This window comes from Pristis pectinata, chromosome 15, assembly GCF_009764475.1.
Source record: "Pristis pectinata isolate sPriPec2 chromosome 15, sPriPec2.1.pri, whole genome shotgun sequence".
NCBI classification, from domain to species: Eukaryota; Metazoa; Chordata; class Chondrichthyes; order Rhinopristiformes; family Pristidae; genus Pristis; species Pristis pectinata.
The window spans coordinates 20,772,828-20,789,968 of NC_067419.1; the positions used below are offsets into that span (position 1 = coordinate 20,772,828).

The 17,141-nt window shown below is 40.2% G+C and overlaps 1 protein-coding gene across 1 annotated transcript in view; it reads left to right on the top strand.

Moving 5' to 3' along the window:
• The window catches only part of agk (acylglycerol kinase), a 33,073-nt gene that overhangs the window by 14,560 nt on the left and 1,372 nt on the right, over positions 1-17,141 (top strand). The window contains exons 6-14 of the mRNA XM_052029756.1: positions 496-530; positions 1,007-1,101; positions 2,075-2,144; positions 8,301-8,380; positions 9,389-9,446; positions 10,318-10,465; positions 13,666-13,763; positions 14,557-14,627; positions 16,637-16,721. Of these exons, the coding sequence (XP_051885716.1) occupies positions 496-530; positions 1,007-1,101; positions 2,075-2,144; positions 8,301-8,380; positions 9,389-9,446; positions 10,318-10,465; positions 13,666-13,763; positions 14,557-14,627; positions 16,637-16,721 (740 nt within the window). The remainder of the gene's footprint in view (positions 1-495; positions 531-1,006; positions 1,102-2,074; positions 2,145-8,300; positions 8,381-9,388; positions 9,447-10,317; positions 10,466-13,665; positions 13,764-14,556; positions 14,628-16,636; positions 16,722-17,141) is intronic.

Genomic DNA, 17,141 nt, shown 5'->3' on the forward strand with positions numbered 1-17,141 from the left:
ACTCACCCAGTGTAATGTTGGGAAATCCGAGCAATGGTGTAGAATGACAGATGTGCTGATATCTGCTGCTTGATTTGCCCCAGACTTGCATTATCTCTGCATAAGTCCGGCCATTGATAGGGAGTGGCTGTTTGTCCACAGTTCCTTGTGGAAATGCAGGCCACAGTAGTTCAACCTGTTGCTGATGATTACTCTTAATAAACCTTTGATTTATTTATCACCAAAATATACATTTTTAAAGCATAGCCTTAATTTGTCTTGATCACACAAGGCACACTTGTATAAGAAGAGGGGATTACTCCCTAGCATCAGACATGCATATATTATTGGCAGGTCTTTCTTGGCATATCAATACTGAAATGTTATGAGTATTATAGTAGCTGGTACTAATTGAGCTTTAAACTGTGTATGCTGAAAACTGGCAGTTGTTGAATGAATATATGCTTTAGGAGTATTGACGATGGATCGTGTTTTCACTTTTTCTCTTTTTACATTAGGTAATAACTGGACTTCTTCGCAGAGAGGATGAGGTAAGCAACTCACATGGCAGATTATGGTTCATACCAATAATATAATTTCCACTGGGGTAAATACATAAAATTATTTTTTTTTCATGTAGATGCTTCTGCTTTAGCAGTTTACTGATAAAGCTGCATCAAACACTCTTCTGTTTGGCAGGTTTTTTTTAAAAAATCATCATACTTTTGCGGGAAAAAAATTAAGGTCTTTGGTCTTGCTAGCCCTGAGCCAATCCCTAATGTAGAGGAAAGGAGGACTGCACCATTTCTAAAGAAATGCATGTGGTAGAATGTATATGTTTTTTAAAAACATACACTTTTTTTTAAAAGGATGGAAGCATTTTTATCTTCAAAGTATTTAAACTAGGAATCTTTTTAATGTGTTTTCAAATTTTTTGTGGTCATGAAGACATCATTGTCCCCAGTGTACTGGCTAAAGGAAATGCAGGGGAAAAAATTATATTTCTGATACTTCTGTTTTTTTTAAGGCTACCTTTAGCAAGATCCCCATAGGATTCATTCCATTGGGAAAGATGAATTCCTTGAGCCAGGCACTGTATCCTACCAGCAAAGAACAGGCCAGGTAAGTAATACTTCATTACTGAAATTTTAACTGGCTTTGATGAGGAGTAACAACTTATTGGAGTTAGATTGGCTGTAATAATTGACTTATTTTTAGGGTACTAAATCCAGTTTTGTCAAACATGAAATAATTGTGCAGATTATTGCCTTTCACATTGGTTTCTTGTGGGTAATGCTCTGTTTTTCTCCTCATGATCAATGACGGAATTGCTAATGATCTCTCTGGAATTTGTTGCTGATCTTCTGTGATATTGTGTGAAAGGACCACCCAGTTTGATGGGGAGAAGAGTAAAGCAGTGGACCCCTTTATTTTCGTCCCGTGTTCATGCATTGCTGAGTTTAGAGTTTTGCATTGTCTTTTGACACTTTACTGTATCTCACTGTACTGAAATGGGTACAAGGATAGGGTGGGGCTGCAATTGTCCTGATTTGGAGAAGATCCTTTCTTTGCAGTTGATTTGAAAATAAATTTCTCCTTCCCTTCTCATGAAGATCCTGGCTTGTGGTTGGTGTCGATTCAGGTCCAGATATTGATCAAGGGTTCATTTTTCATGTATGAAGTAGACACTATGGACAGGTTACTAAAATCCGAACCTTGAGTGGATTTGGGGATGATTAATTTTCTTATCTGATATCCATATTATTGGCAAATATATTACACGGCAAACTTTGAGGACATCATTTTGGTTTGTTTTCCTTTTGCACTTTTGACATCTTCATTCTTTTTCTTGCTTGGGCACTAAGGCCAGTTATAAAACCCTCTGTCTTGGCTGAGATTAGCTGGATCATTTCTGACTTGTTTGACTTTGTTTAATGCTGCTGGTGTATTAACCAAATAAGCCATCAGGGGACCTCAGTTCAGTTCTGTTCATGTTAATTTTTGTGGTCCTGAAAATGACTGTGCATTTGCTGCAGTTGAGCTGGAGCTGCTTTGTATTGTCGTCACGTCACATCTCCTTTGCTGTGCATTGCAGACACATTTTAAACGCCACACTTGCAATTGTGAAAGGTGAGACTGTTCCCCTGGATGTGTTGGAAATAAAGGTAAGAAGTGAAATATTTTCTAGCAACTCCTAATGTTTGTGTAGTCTTAAAGAATGGCCAGAATTACTCTGGTTTAATTCCTTGGTTGAAAGTCATTTGAAAACTGCTAATGGACGTCACATGCATCATGAAGGAATTGTCCAGGATTTTAGGTGAGAATTCTAATGTTTACTGTGATCTTAATGGACCTAAATATGATAATGGCTCATGCAATGCTGTCATATTGAAAACTTGCTTAATAACTATAACATGTATTCTTTGTGGTTTAAAAATATGATATGGCCCACTGCTATTGAAAGATGCAAGCTATAGAAATAATCGTAACACTTTGGTGAACCGTTTACACAACTTAGTCATGGTACAAATAACTTTGTTCTTCCCTCCTTGAGCCCTTGTTCTCATTGCCAATAATTTGCTATCAAACGTTTTTGTTGTACTGCCCAAAGCTTATTTCTAACCTTTGTGCTTTTCAATTTCACTTCTATCGTCCAAAACTTTTTATTCTCCACTTCCAAGATTATAATAAAAAAAAACATCCACTTTCTATGATGGATTTGCAGTCTGGCTGAAACCTTTATTCATTGTCATACAGCACAGAAACAGGCCCTTTGGCCCACCATGTACATACCAATCATTAAGTACCCATTTTATACCAATCCTGTTGTTCAACACTTGGATCTATAGCCTTCTATGCCTTGGTGATTCAGGTGCCCATCAAGATACTTTTTACATGTGTGAAATCTGCCTCCACCACTTTCTCAGGGCAGTACGTTCCAGATTGCAATTACTCTTTAGGTGGGGGGAGGGGGGAAATCCTCCTATCCCTTCTAAACCCCTTATTCCTCATCTTAAACCTATGCCCTCTGGATTTAGACATCTGTTATTGGTGCAAAATTGTCACAGAAGGTTTCTTGCACAGTAGCATCACTAATAACATCTCCTTAGGCCTCACTGTAAGCTTTATTTTGAAATATCATGTCATACTCTTGTATACATTTGTTTCTCAGAGACAGGATGACAGTTTAATCTCTGTCATAGACAGAAGGTTTTCGCTGTAACAAGAAAACCCTAAGCTTGGGTTAAATATTCAGCTTAAATTGTACCTTAGTGTTGTTTGACAAATGTAATAATGTTTGATACCAGCAGTGCTTTGTCTAAGGTAAATCAATTTTGGACAGACCCTTAGGAAAAGAAATTAAACTCTGAAACAATATTTCATTTTAACTAGCAATATTTGCTTTGAGTGAAGCTCATGATCTGTTTGCAAACTATTCAAAATTGTTTTCACTACTCGGGGATTTTATGTTCTTCTGTGTCAGCTGCTGGATGAATCTCTCCCTCCAATTCACTTAGATCTGAACTCTCAACATTGGACCTTCCACTCACCACACAACTTACATGGCTACTGATTGGACACGCCCTCACCACCATCTTTCATGCAGTGATCTCCGTTAATATATTTAGTGTTTCTCATTTTGCCGCTTTGTGGTAGAGCCCTCATCTTTGCTTCATTAAGTACTCGAACTTAAATGGACATGGCAACAACTGGTTAAGCTCAGTCATCACTAGATTTGATTGGATCACATAAACATCTTCACTCTGGAATGTTGAAATAATCCTCACTGCTTTTCTCTATTGAACATCGTGATCTTTAATCCTGCTCCCCATCACCTCCATAACTCACTTTCAACAAGTGTTCAAGGCCTCTTGCCACTAAGAATGAAACATCTCATCAGCTGGTCCTACCACTTCCTTCCCTTTTCCTAACCCACCAGGACACACTTCTAAAGAAATGAAAACACAAAATCAGAAAATGCTGGATATGTTCAGCAGGTCAGTCAGCATTTTGGTGGAGATTACTGACTAAAAGTAATCAGAAACATTAACTCTGTTGCCTTCTCCACAGATACTGCCTGACCTGCTATGTATTTCCAGCATTTTCTGTGTTCATTTTAGATTTCCTGCATCTGCAGGTTTTTTTGTTTTGCTTTTCCCCCAGCCCTAACTTAAAACTTCATCTTTCCCAAGTATTACCCACCGTATACCCTCTGCATGTTCATCTTGTCAATAAGACTCTCCTTTTGCTTCCTCTGCCATATTCCCACTAACCTTCTGACCACTACTTTTGACTCCTGTGTTTAACTGAGGTTAATAACCTGCTCTCAACCCATCAGCAGCCTTTGGCACAGTTGATTATGCCATCCTCTAGAGTCTCTCCACCATTGTCTATCTGAGTGGGACTGGATTCACCTGGTTTTATTTTAGTTATCCATTGGTAGCCACAATTACTTGCAATGGCTTCTGTTCCCATGGTCACAATATTATGTATGATGTTCCCCAGGGATCAATCTTTGGCTTGCTCCATCAAACTTGTCCTCTACTACAAATTTCCCTGGGAAACATCTTCAAAATGACAGAATCAATTGTAAAATGTAGTTTAATAACAAATATGCATCTTGCTACCACTTTCATAACTGCTACTTGCTGGCCCAATGGTTTGTCCAACATCCAATATTTGATCAACAAAACTCTTTTTTTCAGTATTAAATACGAGGAAGGCAAAATCCACTGACTTGAGTCCTCATCACAAACTTTTTTATTTTTATTGCAAGTTGAATAGGCATGACAGGCAGGAGAATTGCCATGAGCGAGGAAAGCCTATTGGATTAAATTGCATTTATTTCAATGCAAGAGGTCTGACAAGTAGATGAACTTAGGGCTTGAATAGCTATGTGGGCTGGGATATTATAGCTGTTACGGAAACATGGATGCAGGAGGGACAGGACTAGTGGCTTAATGTTCCGGGGTACAGGTGGTTTATGCAGGATAGAGGAGGGGGAGTTGCATTTTTGATTAAGGGGAATGTCACAGCAGTAGTCAGAGATGAAATTACTGAAGGATCATCCAGTGTGGCTTTATCGGTGGAACTGAGAAATAAGAAGGGGATGATCACATTGTTGAGATTGTACTATAGGCCCCCAAATAGTCAACGGGAATTAGAAGAACAAATATGCAGGGAGATTGTGTACAGTTATAAGAATAATAGGGTTGTCATAGTATGGGATTTTAACTTTCTTAATGTAGATTGGGACTACCATACTGTTAAGGACTTAGGTGGAGTGGAATTTGTTAAGTGCGTTCAGGAAAGTTTCCTTGGGCTATATATAGAGGGCTCTACTAGGGAGAGGGCAAAGCTTGACCTACACTTGGGTAATAGGGTGGGGGCAAGTGATTGAGGTGACAGTGCGGGGAACACTTTGGGACCAGTGCGGGGAACACTTTGGGACCAGTGACCGCAGTTCTATTAGTTTTAAAATAGTTATGGAAAGGGACAGAACTGGTCCACAGGTTCAAGTTCTAAATTGGAGTAAGGAAAATGTTGATGGTATGAGACAGGAGCTTGCAAAGGTTGATTGGAGTAGGTCATTTGCAGGCAAATGGACCACAGGCAAGTGGGAGGTTTTTAGAGGTGAGATATGAGAGCTCAAGGTCTGCATCTTCCTTTTGGAGTGAAGGGCAAGGTGGGTAGGAGTAGGGAACCCTGGATGACGAGGGATATTGAGACCCTGGCCAGGAAAAAGGAGGCAGCATGGGTCAGGTGCAGGCATACAAAAGAATCCCTGGAGGAGTATAAAGTATGTGGAAGTGTACTTGAGAAGTACATCAGGAGGGCAAAAAGGGGGCATGAGATAACTTTGGCAGAGAAGATTAAGGAAAATCCAAAGAGATTTTATGAGACTATTAAGGGAAAAAGAGTGACTAGAGAGAGAACAGGGCCCCTCAAAGACCAAATGGGACACCTTTGTGTGGAGCCGCAGGAGATGGGCAAGGTCCTAAATGACTATTTCTCCTCTGTTTTTACCATGGAGAAAAACATGAAGTCTTTGGAACTAGGAAAAGTAAATGGGGAGGTCTTGGGGACAGTCCACATTATAGTAGAGGAGGTGCTGGACGTCTTAAAAGGTATGAAGGTAGACAAATCTCCAGGGCCTGACCAGGTTTAGCCAAGAACACTGTGGGAGGCTAGAGAAGAAATTTCAGGAGCCCTGGCTAAGATATTTGCATCATCATTAGCCATGGGTGAGGTGCTGGTAGACTGGAGGGTAGCCATTGTTGTGCCTTTATTTAAGAAGGGCAGCAAAGAAAAACCTGGGTACTATAGGCTAGAAGTCTAACATCTGTGGTAGCTAAGTTATTGGAAAGAATCCTGAGGGATAAGATATGTGTGCATCTGGAAAGATGGGGGTTGATTGGGGGTAGTCAGCATGGCTTTGTGCATGGGAGATCATGTCTTACGAACTCGATTCAGTTTTTTTGATGAGGTGACCAAGAAGTTTGATTAGAGCAGGGCAGTAGTTGTGGTTTATATGGACTTCAGTAAGGCCTTTGATAAGGTTCTGTGTGGTAGGCTGCTCTGGAAAGTTAGGTCACATTGGAATCTGTGGAGAGCTGGCTAATTTGATATACAATTGGCTTGATGGTAGAAAGTAGAGGTGAGGGTAAGAAGGTTGTTTCTCGGACTGGAAGCCTGTGACTAGTGTGCTTCAGGGGAAAGTGCCGGGCCCATTGATTGTCATCAATGTCAGTAATTTGGATAAGAATGTACAAGGCATGGTTAGTAAGTTTGCAGATGCACTAAAATAGGTGGTATAGTGGACGATGAAGAAGGTTATTAAAAATTACAGGGGGATCTTGATCAGCTGAGTAAGTGGGCCAAGGAATGGCAAATGCAGTTTGATTCAGATAAGTGCGAGGTGTTGCATTTTAGAAAGTCAAATCCAGGTAGGACTTTCACAGTGAACGGCAGGGCACTGGGCAGTGTTGTAGAACAGAAGGACCTTGGAGTACAAGTACATGGTTCACTGAAAGTGGAGTCATAGGTAGACAGGGTGGTGAAGAAGGCTTTTGGCACGCTGGCCTTCATAAGTCTGGGCATTGAGTATAAAAGTTGGGAGGTCGTGATGCAATTGTACAGGATGCTGGTGAGGCGGCACTTGGAGTATTGTGTTCAGTTTTGGTTGCTCTGCTATGGGAAAAATGTTATTAAAAAATGTACAGAAAAGATTTACAAGGATGCTGCTAGGACTTGAGGGATTGAGTTATAGGGAGAGGTTGAACAGGCTAGGACTTTATTCCTTAGAGCATAGGAGACTGAGAGGTGATCTTTTAGAAGTGTATAAATCATGAGGGGTACAGATCAGGTGAATGCACTCAGTCTTTTTCCCAGAGTTGGGGTATCAAGAACTAGAAGGCATAGGTTTAAGGTGAGAGGGAAGGATTTAAAAAGAACATGAGGGGCAACTTTTTTTTACACTAAGGGTGATATCCTGTGGAATAAGCTGCCAGAGGAGTTGTTTGAGGTAGGTACAGTAACACCTTTCAAAAGACAATTGGACAGGTACATGGATTGGAAAGGTTTAGAAGGTTATGGGCCAAACACAGGCAAATGGGGCATCTTAGCATTGACCAGTTGGGCTGAAGGGACTGTTTCCATGCTGTATGACTATATTCCCAGGTAGGTGACCAAAACTGTGTCAGGTTGTTAACAACCTTGAGTCTGATTTTTTTTTTCTTCCCAAACCTGATGATCTTAGGACCATGTATCCATCTCTCCATCTCTCCAAGCTGCCTTTTTCCATTTTCACAATGTGGCTTCAATGAGTCCTGCTTTGCCTTATTGTTGCTGAGACGCTTATTCATGACTCTTTTCTCCAGATTTGACTTTTCCATGCACTCCTGGTTGGTCACCCTTGTTCTACTCTTGAGGTTATCCAAAACCCCACAGTCCATTTCCCCGGTGTGTCCATCCATCAACACTGCTCGCAGGTCTACTTTGACCGTGTGTCCCAGCTTCCTGCTTTTCCCACCCTGGCCAGCCTTCAACCTTGGTCTCTCCCCTGAATCATTTTTAGTATTTATTCAGGCCTCTTTTGGAAGTAGCTTGATTGGCTTGTACATAAAGTGAAAATAGCACTTAACTTCAAACATGAGTCAGTTGTATATAGTTATAGTAAGTCTGAAATGAAGTTCTGCGGGAATGGCATGTTAGACACAGTAGTATGATTAATAACAGAGCATGCTTTTATTGATTGATCTGGATGGTGAATTCCTGTGCAATTTAGGATCTAAATGTAATTTCGCCCCATGTATTTCCAGGGTGATAAAGATCGTCCAGTGTTTGCAGTGACCGGGTTGCGGTGGGGAGCGTATAGAGATGCAGCTTCTAAACTCTCAAAGTAAGAGACACGCTAAAAAGATGGTGGAAAAGGCAGACTAGGGGAATGGATGCTTAATCAGTATCTAGTTTTTAAAAAAATTAAATGTGACTGTACATCACTTTATTCCTTTAATTATAGGGTTATGAGAACAATTATGCCTCTTTCTGTTCAGAGTCAGTACTAATGATCTGCCTCAGTACCCAGGCACTGATGGGCAAGACAGTTTGGATTATAGCCCAAGATATTGTGTTTTCAGTGATTCGGCTTTAGAAACAGTGCCGTCAACAAAAGTTCCAGGATGTGGGATATCCTGTTGTTGAATAGTAAGTCTAGCCTGGGCAATTCCACCTGATTTTTAACAACCGTGTAATGTTAGCATTATGTTTGTAAATCCTGATTGTATAATCTATAGTGTTTCATTTTATACTGATCTTCAAGTATATAAATGTTTTGAATATCTAGGGCATGGTGCTAAAATGGGTTTGCGTAAACTTAGAAAGAAAGCAGCTACATACGTGTGATAACCCATTTAACTATTGTTGATTGTATATATTTCGCATTCCTGACTTTGCAAACCTCACCTCCAGCAGTGTTAAGTGCCAATTGAAAGAAAATCTAATCCTCAAAAGTGGGTGGTACAAATGGCCAGTGCTGCAGTGGCTAGTTCTCAAAACAGCTGTCAACAGACATTTGGCAGATTCCTGACTAATTAAGATCTTGGCCCAGAGTTATGCTACTGACTGGAGGAAGAGGATAAAAGGTGGATAATTAAATTGTTTGGAAAGAAACACTCAATTTTTGCTTTATGCAAGTTTGGAACAGTACATTAGGTTTACAATATAACAAAAACCATAGATTACATATTAATAATACTACTTTGGGAAGTCCAAGATTGTGAAAGGCGCATTGTAAATATAAGTGTGTTCTTAATACTGTTTACTATAGTCTGGCTCCTAATGTATTGCCTAGTTATTTGTGTTTAATAATAAATGTTTCATCCATTCATAATGTTCTTTCCCATTGCAGATATTGGTATCTTGGACCTCTCAAAGACAAGGCATGTCATCTGTTTAGTATATTTAAAGTAAGTGCTTGATTTTAATCTTCCCATTTCTTCAGCTGTGGTTGGAGATGATACAAGTTGAGAGATTCTTGATCAAATCTTGCATTCTTAGCAAAATTATGGAAAGTGAAGGGTCTTTTTCTTTACTTTTTCAAGGGGTAATGTTGGTGCGACTGGACAAGCCCCCTAATATCCTTAACAACATACCCTTAACAAGCCCCCTTAACGACTTGGCTTAATTGGATCACTCTTTACTTTTTTTAGAGGTTGCCCCAATACCACTGTTGTTTAAACTAGGATGGAATGATAAGGAATTAATTACTTTTGGTTTGCCTTTCTCGAATTGATCAAATAGAGAATAGCTAACAAAATGTTCACAAGAAATAAATTGATTAGATGGAGATATTTTAATATTATAAATCGACATTATAGCATGTGGTTTTAAATTACTCCATGTCCTTACATTCCCTTTTCAGAAACATTATTCAGCTTTACTGCCTTCTCAAGACCACCTGAATTCCTCCAACATTATCTGCTTTTGTATTCCTCACTTCCTTTGCCCCACCACTGATGGTCAGGCTTTAAGATTGCTTCGCCTTGCTCTCAGGAAATACAATCCATTTTGCCTTCACCTTCTCTAGGAGTCTGCTTAACAACTAGCTCTGGCCATGCATTTGGTCCCCTGTCTAAATAACTCCTTTGGCTTGGGGTCAGTTTCTGTCATATTGCGCTGCACCATTGAAGTGTGTTGGAATGATTTGATATTCAGTTGTTGATCTGTATTTAAGGTTTGAATCCGGCTTCTTGACACTACAGTGTTTTGATGGCTGTTAACCTGATCATGGTATAGATGTTATTAATAGCATCCTATATTTCTGTGTTTATTGTCCAGACTTGGCCACCAACCCGCCAGGCCTCCATTGCATACCTGGGCCCCACAGAGAGACCACCAGAGCAATCTGACGAGAATCTCCCACGGCCCAGCCTGTGGCAGCGGGTACTTAAAAGGTTGGAATTGTACTGGGCAACTCCCAAAGAGGGTGAGATGCTGGAGTAATTTTTATCCTTTTTGGTACCAATAGGGGCTGTCAACTCACTATGCAGTTACCCTGTCGTGCAGAAATTAGTTTGAGATGAATTTTGCATACTTTGTGACAGGGTTTTGTATATTCTTGAGGGAAAATGCTATTTCTTTTTTTACCATAAGATGTTGGATCAGAATTAGGCCATTTGGCCCATCGAATGTGCCCTGCCATTCAATGATGGCTAATTTTTGTTTTTCAACCCCATTCTCTCACCTTCTCTCTGTAACCCTTAAACCCCTTACCAATCAATTATTCCTTGCAGATTCACACCTTCTATCTCCAGGGTGATGATGGACACATTGCAGCTACACTGTTCCCAGTACAATTCCAGACTGGTCACAAGGGATGCATAGAATAGTCTGAGGGATGCTCATATTCCTGTGAAATTGCATATCAAACTTCTGCACATTGCGATGGATCAGAAACTTAGCAGAGCTGGGAATTAAGCTTCTGTCAAATATATTATCCTCCAGCTATCAAGACACAAAACAGTTCATTGGATTACAATGTGTGGTGATGTATTCAATTATCTAACTATTAGGAGAAGAGAATATACTAACATTAGTTGATTAGCTCTGGGGGAGAAATGAACAGTATTTGTTTATGGATGAGGTTTTCTAGCTCGTCTGAAAAATTCACCAGATGTCTGAAAATTCCAGGAATTGTCCCTTGCAGATTTGTCAACAAAATCATGTACAACAAATCATCAGCTGTGTGGTAAACAAGCTTTGGGCTTGCTGCGTTCCATAGCTTAGCAATGTTCATAAAAACTTGCTGTATACCATTTTTCCTCACAACATAGAAGGCCATCAGTCTGTGCAAATTCAGAGTAATCCCATTCCTCTATTAATTTACTAATCTTCCCTGTAATCTATTTTCCCCGCCATCAACTCCCCCACTCCCTGCCAGATTCTATACTCGCTTACACGCCATCAGCAATGAATGGGGACCAACTAACCTACTGTCACTGCAATGTGGGAGGAAACTAGAGGAAACCCACATGGTCAGAGTGAGAATGTACAAACTCCACACAGGCAGCACTGGAGGTCAGGATCAAACTTGGGTCACTGGTGCTGTGAAGCGGCAGCTTTACTAGCTGTTGCTCACAGAACGAGGTCACCTAAGCATTTTCCCTTGTAGGTTCGCTAACATGCTGTGAAGTTCCTCCTTAAGACTTGCCCGACCAGCTTAATTTGCCCAATCTATGTGGAAGTCCCCCATGACAACTGCCAATCCATTCCTACATGCATCAAATATTTCTTGGTTTATTGCCTGCGCCACTGTAATGTTATTATTCAGTGGCCTATAGACAACTCCCACTGTGATTTCCCTCCCCCCTCTTACTATTCCTAATCTCTACCCAGATGGACTCAACATTCTGCTCCTTAAATCTTGTATTGTCTCTCGCTATCACCCTGATCTCATTAAGACGCTACCCCACCTCCCTTACCTTCCTGCCTATCCTTCCATATTACCTGATACCCTTGGATATTTAATTCCTAATCGTCTCCATCCTGTGACCATGTTTCTGTAATGGCCACTAAATCATACCCCTTTGTACTGATTTGTGCCACAAGTTCACTGACCTTTTTTTGAATACTATGGGCATTCAGATAAAGTGCCCTTACACATTGTCCTTTTAGAATCTAGTAACCTTGTCCTTTGCATTTGACTTTTCTGTATTCCACTCTTAGTTTTTTTCTAACTTTTTTGCTGTGGTCTCTACTTTGCTTCCCTCTGTCTTTCTGCAAGGATTCCCATCTCCCTGTCATATTAGTTTAAACCTTCTGCTACAGCACTAGCAAACAATCCCCCAAGGACATTGTTGCCAGTCCTGCCCTGGTGCAGACCATCTGGTTTGTACTGGTCCCACCTCCCCCAGAACCGGTTCCAATGCCCCAGGAATCTAAAACCCCTCCCTCCTGCACCACTGCTCAAGCCACATATTCAAACTATGCTGCTATTTCCTACTCTGACTAGCACGTGGCACAGGTAGTAATCCTGAGATTATTACCTTTGAGGTCCTACTTTTTAAATCTATCTCCTAGCTTCCTAAATTCGGCTTGTAGGACCTCATCCTGCTTTTTTCCCTATATCATTGGTACCTACATGCACCACAACAACTGGCTGTTTGCCCTGCAACCGCTCTGAGACATCCCTGACCCTTGCACCTGGGAAGCAACACACCAATTGGGAGTCCCATTTGCAGCCACAGAAGCTCCTATCTATTCCCCTTACCATGGAATCCCCCTACCACTATAGCTCTGCCATTCTTTTTTCCTGCCCTTCTGTGCAGTAGAGCCACTCACGGTGCCGTGATCCTGGCTACTGCTGCCTTCCCTTGATGAGTCATCTCCCCCAACAGTATCCAAAGCAGTATATCTGATTTGGAGGGAGATGACCGCAGGGGACACCTGCACTACCTTCCTGCTGTTGCTCTGCCTGTTGGTCACCCATTCCCTATCTTTCCCCAGGCCTGTAAACTACAGTGTGACCAACTCACTGAACGTGCTATTTACAATATTCTCAGCATTGTGGATGCTCCAAAGTGAATCCATGCGCAGCTCCAGTGCCATCATGTGATCTGTCGGCAGCTCTAAATTGACTTGGTATTAATTTTTAAAGTGAATTATTGAAAATGGGGAAGGAAGGTCAACTAATTAAACTATTTTGTACTGCAAAGTACTTCCAAAGAGGAATAAGGTGATAACCACTTGCATTAGTGCAAAGGGTTCAAAATAAAAACAATTGTCAACACTAATTCTTTAACAGTAAAGTAACTAACTTAATATAACTTTAAATAATTAAAATACTCGAAAGAGTTTTTTAAGAATATCGTTGTACAAGATGTAACATAGACCCTCAAAAGAAGATGTTAATGCAGATGGCCAAAGGCTTTGTCTAAAGGAAGTTCTTGGGAAAGAACTTTAGGGAGGGAATATTTAAATTCATTGGTGGGCAAGTTACCCAAATATCTATGGGAGGAAAAAAAGGTGGGAAATCAAATGCTAGTTAGTATTTGGTTCAGAGTAAAGTGCATTTCCTGGATTTAGATTTTTTTGTCAGCTCACAGCATGAATGAAGATGAAGTAGATCTGAGTGTCCTTGCAAGGTGGTTTTCAGGGGTTTCTTTGGTTTTCATTTTCTTGATATAGTGACATTGGACCCAGTGGAACCAGAGCACTGGGAGGAAGTAGAGAAGTCGGCAGTGGAAGTGACCATCAGTACCCTTAATAAACAGGCTGACCTCAAGGTGAGAGTATTGACTGTTCATAAACTACAAAAGCAAACAATAACAGTGAATAGAGCTAGAGTATATATTGTTATTTCATAAAATGTTCAGAGATTTGCTTAGATAAAGGTTGTGATTTTATTCCTATGGGGGAATCAAGCTAAAGTCCAATTCATTGGTGTATATTAAAGCATGCATCTGTGATGTCTTATTGTGTCGTGAAACATTCAGTCATAAAATGGAAACCCAAATGAGCAATTGACGTGGGCTGTCAGTTTAGGGGGGCCTGGACTCTGCCTGGTCCTGTAGTTCCCCTTGTCTAGTATCACATTTGAAGAATTCTTACTTAGACAAGAGAGTATGCCTGGCTACGCGTTGAGGTTTTGCTTTGATTGGAAGAGATGTGGAAATGAGTGAGAGTTTCCTAAAGTATGCGCTGTTCTCCTTGTAGATTCCAGTAGGCCGCTGGCCTATTGGGCATTCTCTCAGGTGATTGATTTTAATACTTCTGCCACTATTACAATTTAATCATTTGGAATAACTAACTGATGCTTGATTTTTTTTTTAACCTCTGCTTCTTGTGGAAGGTGCTTTTGTTTTTCAGGGAGTGGAATGGAATTGGACACGTTCAATTTGAAATGGGGACAAAATAGTCCTGCATGGGCGTGTGATCTCAGCTACACCACCTGCAGTAGTCCTTTTGTGATTTTGAACTTAGCATTCCAGCTATATTTTACTTTGCCTATTAAAATTATGAAAATGTTAATAGTAATATCCTGAGTAAGCAGCTCTGTGGCATACCCTTTTTCTACAGCGTACGGAAGATGCCATGAATATTTGTATAGAACCAGACACCATCAGCAAGAGGCAGTTTGTTACTACAGGGTAAGTGTCATTTGACTCTGGTTTACCTGTAAAATAGTTTTCTGATTCAGAGATTAGTTTGTGGAAGGGCTGGTCTTAAAAGTATTGTTGTATTCGCACTGTTGACAGGGATACCAGGATCATATTAAAGCAGACATTGTTAACCATTTCATAAAATGTGTTCTTAAACATTCCCTTTGTTAATTCCAGATCCTTGTAGTATTCACTGAACTAAATAATATGGGAAGAGAGTTTACACCTAAGGTTTCAAGTGCAAACACTAATTGCTTGGGACCCCTATTCTCCTGTATGAGAAGTATGAGTCATTGTAGAGGCTTGAATCGAAATGAAAGGCTTTTTGCCTGCTGGTAATACTGTAGTGCTATATGCACTTCATGGGCATGTCTGAAGTAGATGACATGCATTTGCAGAGTTGTTGCGCATGTTGCAACAACGTAAAGGCTAAGATAGGACTGAGATTCTTGAGCTAGTAGTAAAAGTTAAAAAAAAGATGGAAAAGTATTTTTGTATTTGCAATGTTGATGAGGCCACACCTTTAGCTCCTTTTATTTAATAAAGGATATACTAGCTTTGGAGACGGTCCAAAAGAGATTCACTAGGCTAATTCCTGGGATGAGATGGTTGTCCTATCAAAGCAGCTAAAGAAGTTTGGATCTGTATTCTTTGGAGTTTAGAAGAATGAGAGGTGAACTTATTGTAACGTACAAGATACTAAGGTGGCATGACAGGATGGATGTTGAAATGTTTTCACTTGTGGGAAAGTCATGAAAAAGGGGATAAAGTTGCAAGGTAAGGGGATGTGCTTTTAAAACTAAGGTGCACAGGCATTTCTCCTCACAGGGGATGGCAAATCTCTGGAATTCTCTACCACAGAGTATTGTGGAGGGCTAGATCAAAGGAAATATGTAAAGAGAGAGAAATTTTTGAAAGATTGGGGAACTGGTACAGAAGATGACTTGAGGCCTGAGGCAGATCAGCCATGATCATATTGAATGGCAGGGCAGGTTGAGGGACTAGGTGGGCTATTGCTGTTTCTATTTATTTTTGTGTTCTTGGATCCTCCATTTGCACATCCTCCAGAGTGATGCTGGTCTGCTCACAGAACTGCATCAAAATACAAGGATGATATTTGATGGCGATCAGCTAAATGATTGTGGTTAGCTATGCCTTTTGTTCCTTTTTATTGTGTTTCTGGTGTATGAATTAGAAGCTAGCTGATGCTAGTGCTTTCTGTTAATTAAGCAAACACCATTGTTACTTTAAGTATTGTCCACCCTGTAGATTTGGTGACCTGAAACAGAAGTGTAATATTGATGGAAAGTTGAAATGAGGAGGATTGCGTTAAATGTGCTGTAAGTTAGTTGCTGTCGGGAAAAGTAAAATAGGTTATTGCTTCGAGTTGAAAACTTTATCCAAACTGAGAGATGCAGTTGAAAGGAAAGAAGGCTTGTAGAATAGTGTCTGTATTCTAAATTTTTCACAAAGTGGCAATTAAAGGATTTAATTGCCTGAAGATATTGGGATGAGATGGGTATGGAATATTGGGATTTCTTGGTCCAATATCTTGATCTTAATTGAAAGTAAACCATGGAATAACTGTGAACCCCTAGAAATGGGGTTAGCACTGGTAGGATGAAGGTGAAGGTACACAGCTGCAAAATGGAAAGGAAATTTTTTTTTAAAACTCCTTTTAGAGACCATAGTAACTGGTTCATGAGTAAAGCTAAATGTGGAGTAATACCTTCCATATTATTGCATCATCATTTTCTTGTGCTGAAATCATATCAAGCCAGAATGTTGATAACTGCCCCATTCTAATTCTGCTCTGAAATTCAGTAGTTAATGGGCACTCTGTTTATTAAGAAACAACACAGCACGTTGTTACAAGTTTTATAGAACCATAGGACAAATACAGGCCCTTCAGCCCACCATGTTGTGCCGACCTTTAAACCACACTTAAGTGAGTTGTTTGTTTATTGCACACAATTTGTTCCTTGACCTTGTAACAGGAGTCGGAAGTTGACTGATCCACTCTCATGCCCTGAAGGCAGCCAAACTCTCCAAGCCAGTTTATGTAAATTACATCTGCCAAAGGTAAGGTCCTACTTGCATGCCCTATACATTGAGGAAGGGGCACAGTTTTCTTCTATAGACAGCATGAGGGTTCCCTGCATTCATACTTTGGAATTTATCTTAGAAATATGGATAATTGTAACCTAAATTCTCAAAAGCATTAAATTATTTTGCTCTCTTCACATTCTTAAATTTAAGAAGGGGAAAATCTTGTTCAACAATAACTCAGACTGTAGATGACAAATTCTACATGCTTGTGGGCTTTTTACATTCTACCAAAATTTGTAATGTATACTCACTTAAGTAACGCTGCCTGTCAGAGATCTGAGAATAGTCTGTAATATCCTGAAGAAGATCACTAGGAAAAGAAATTGAACACCTTCATGATTTTTGAATTTCTTATTTGTCAATCCTCCGTGAATGACTATAATATGCAGATGA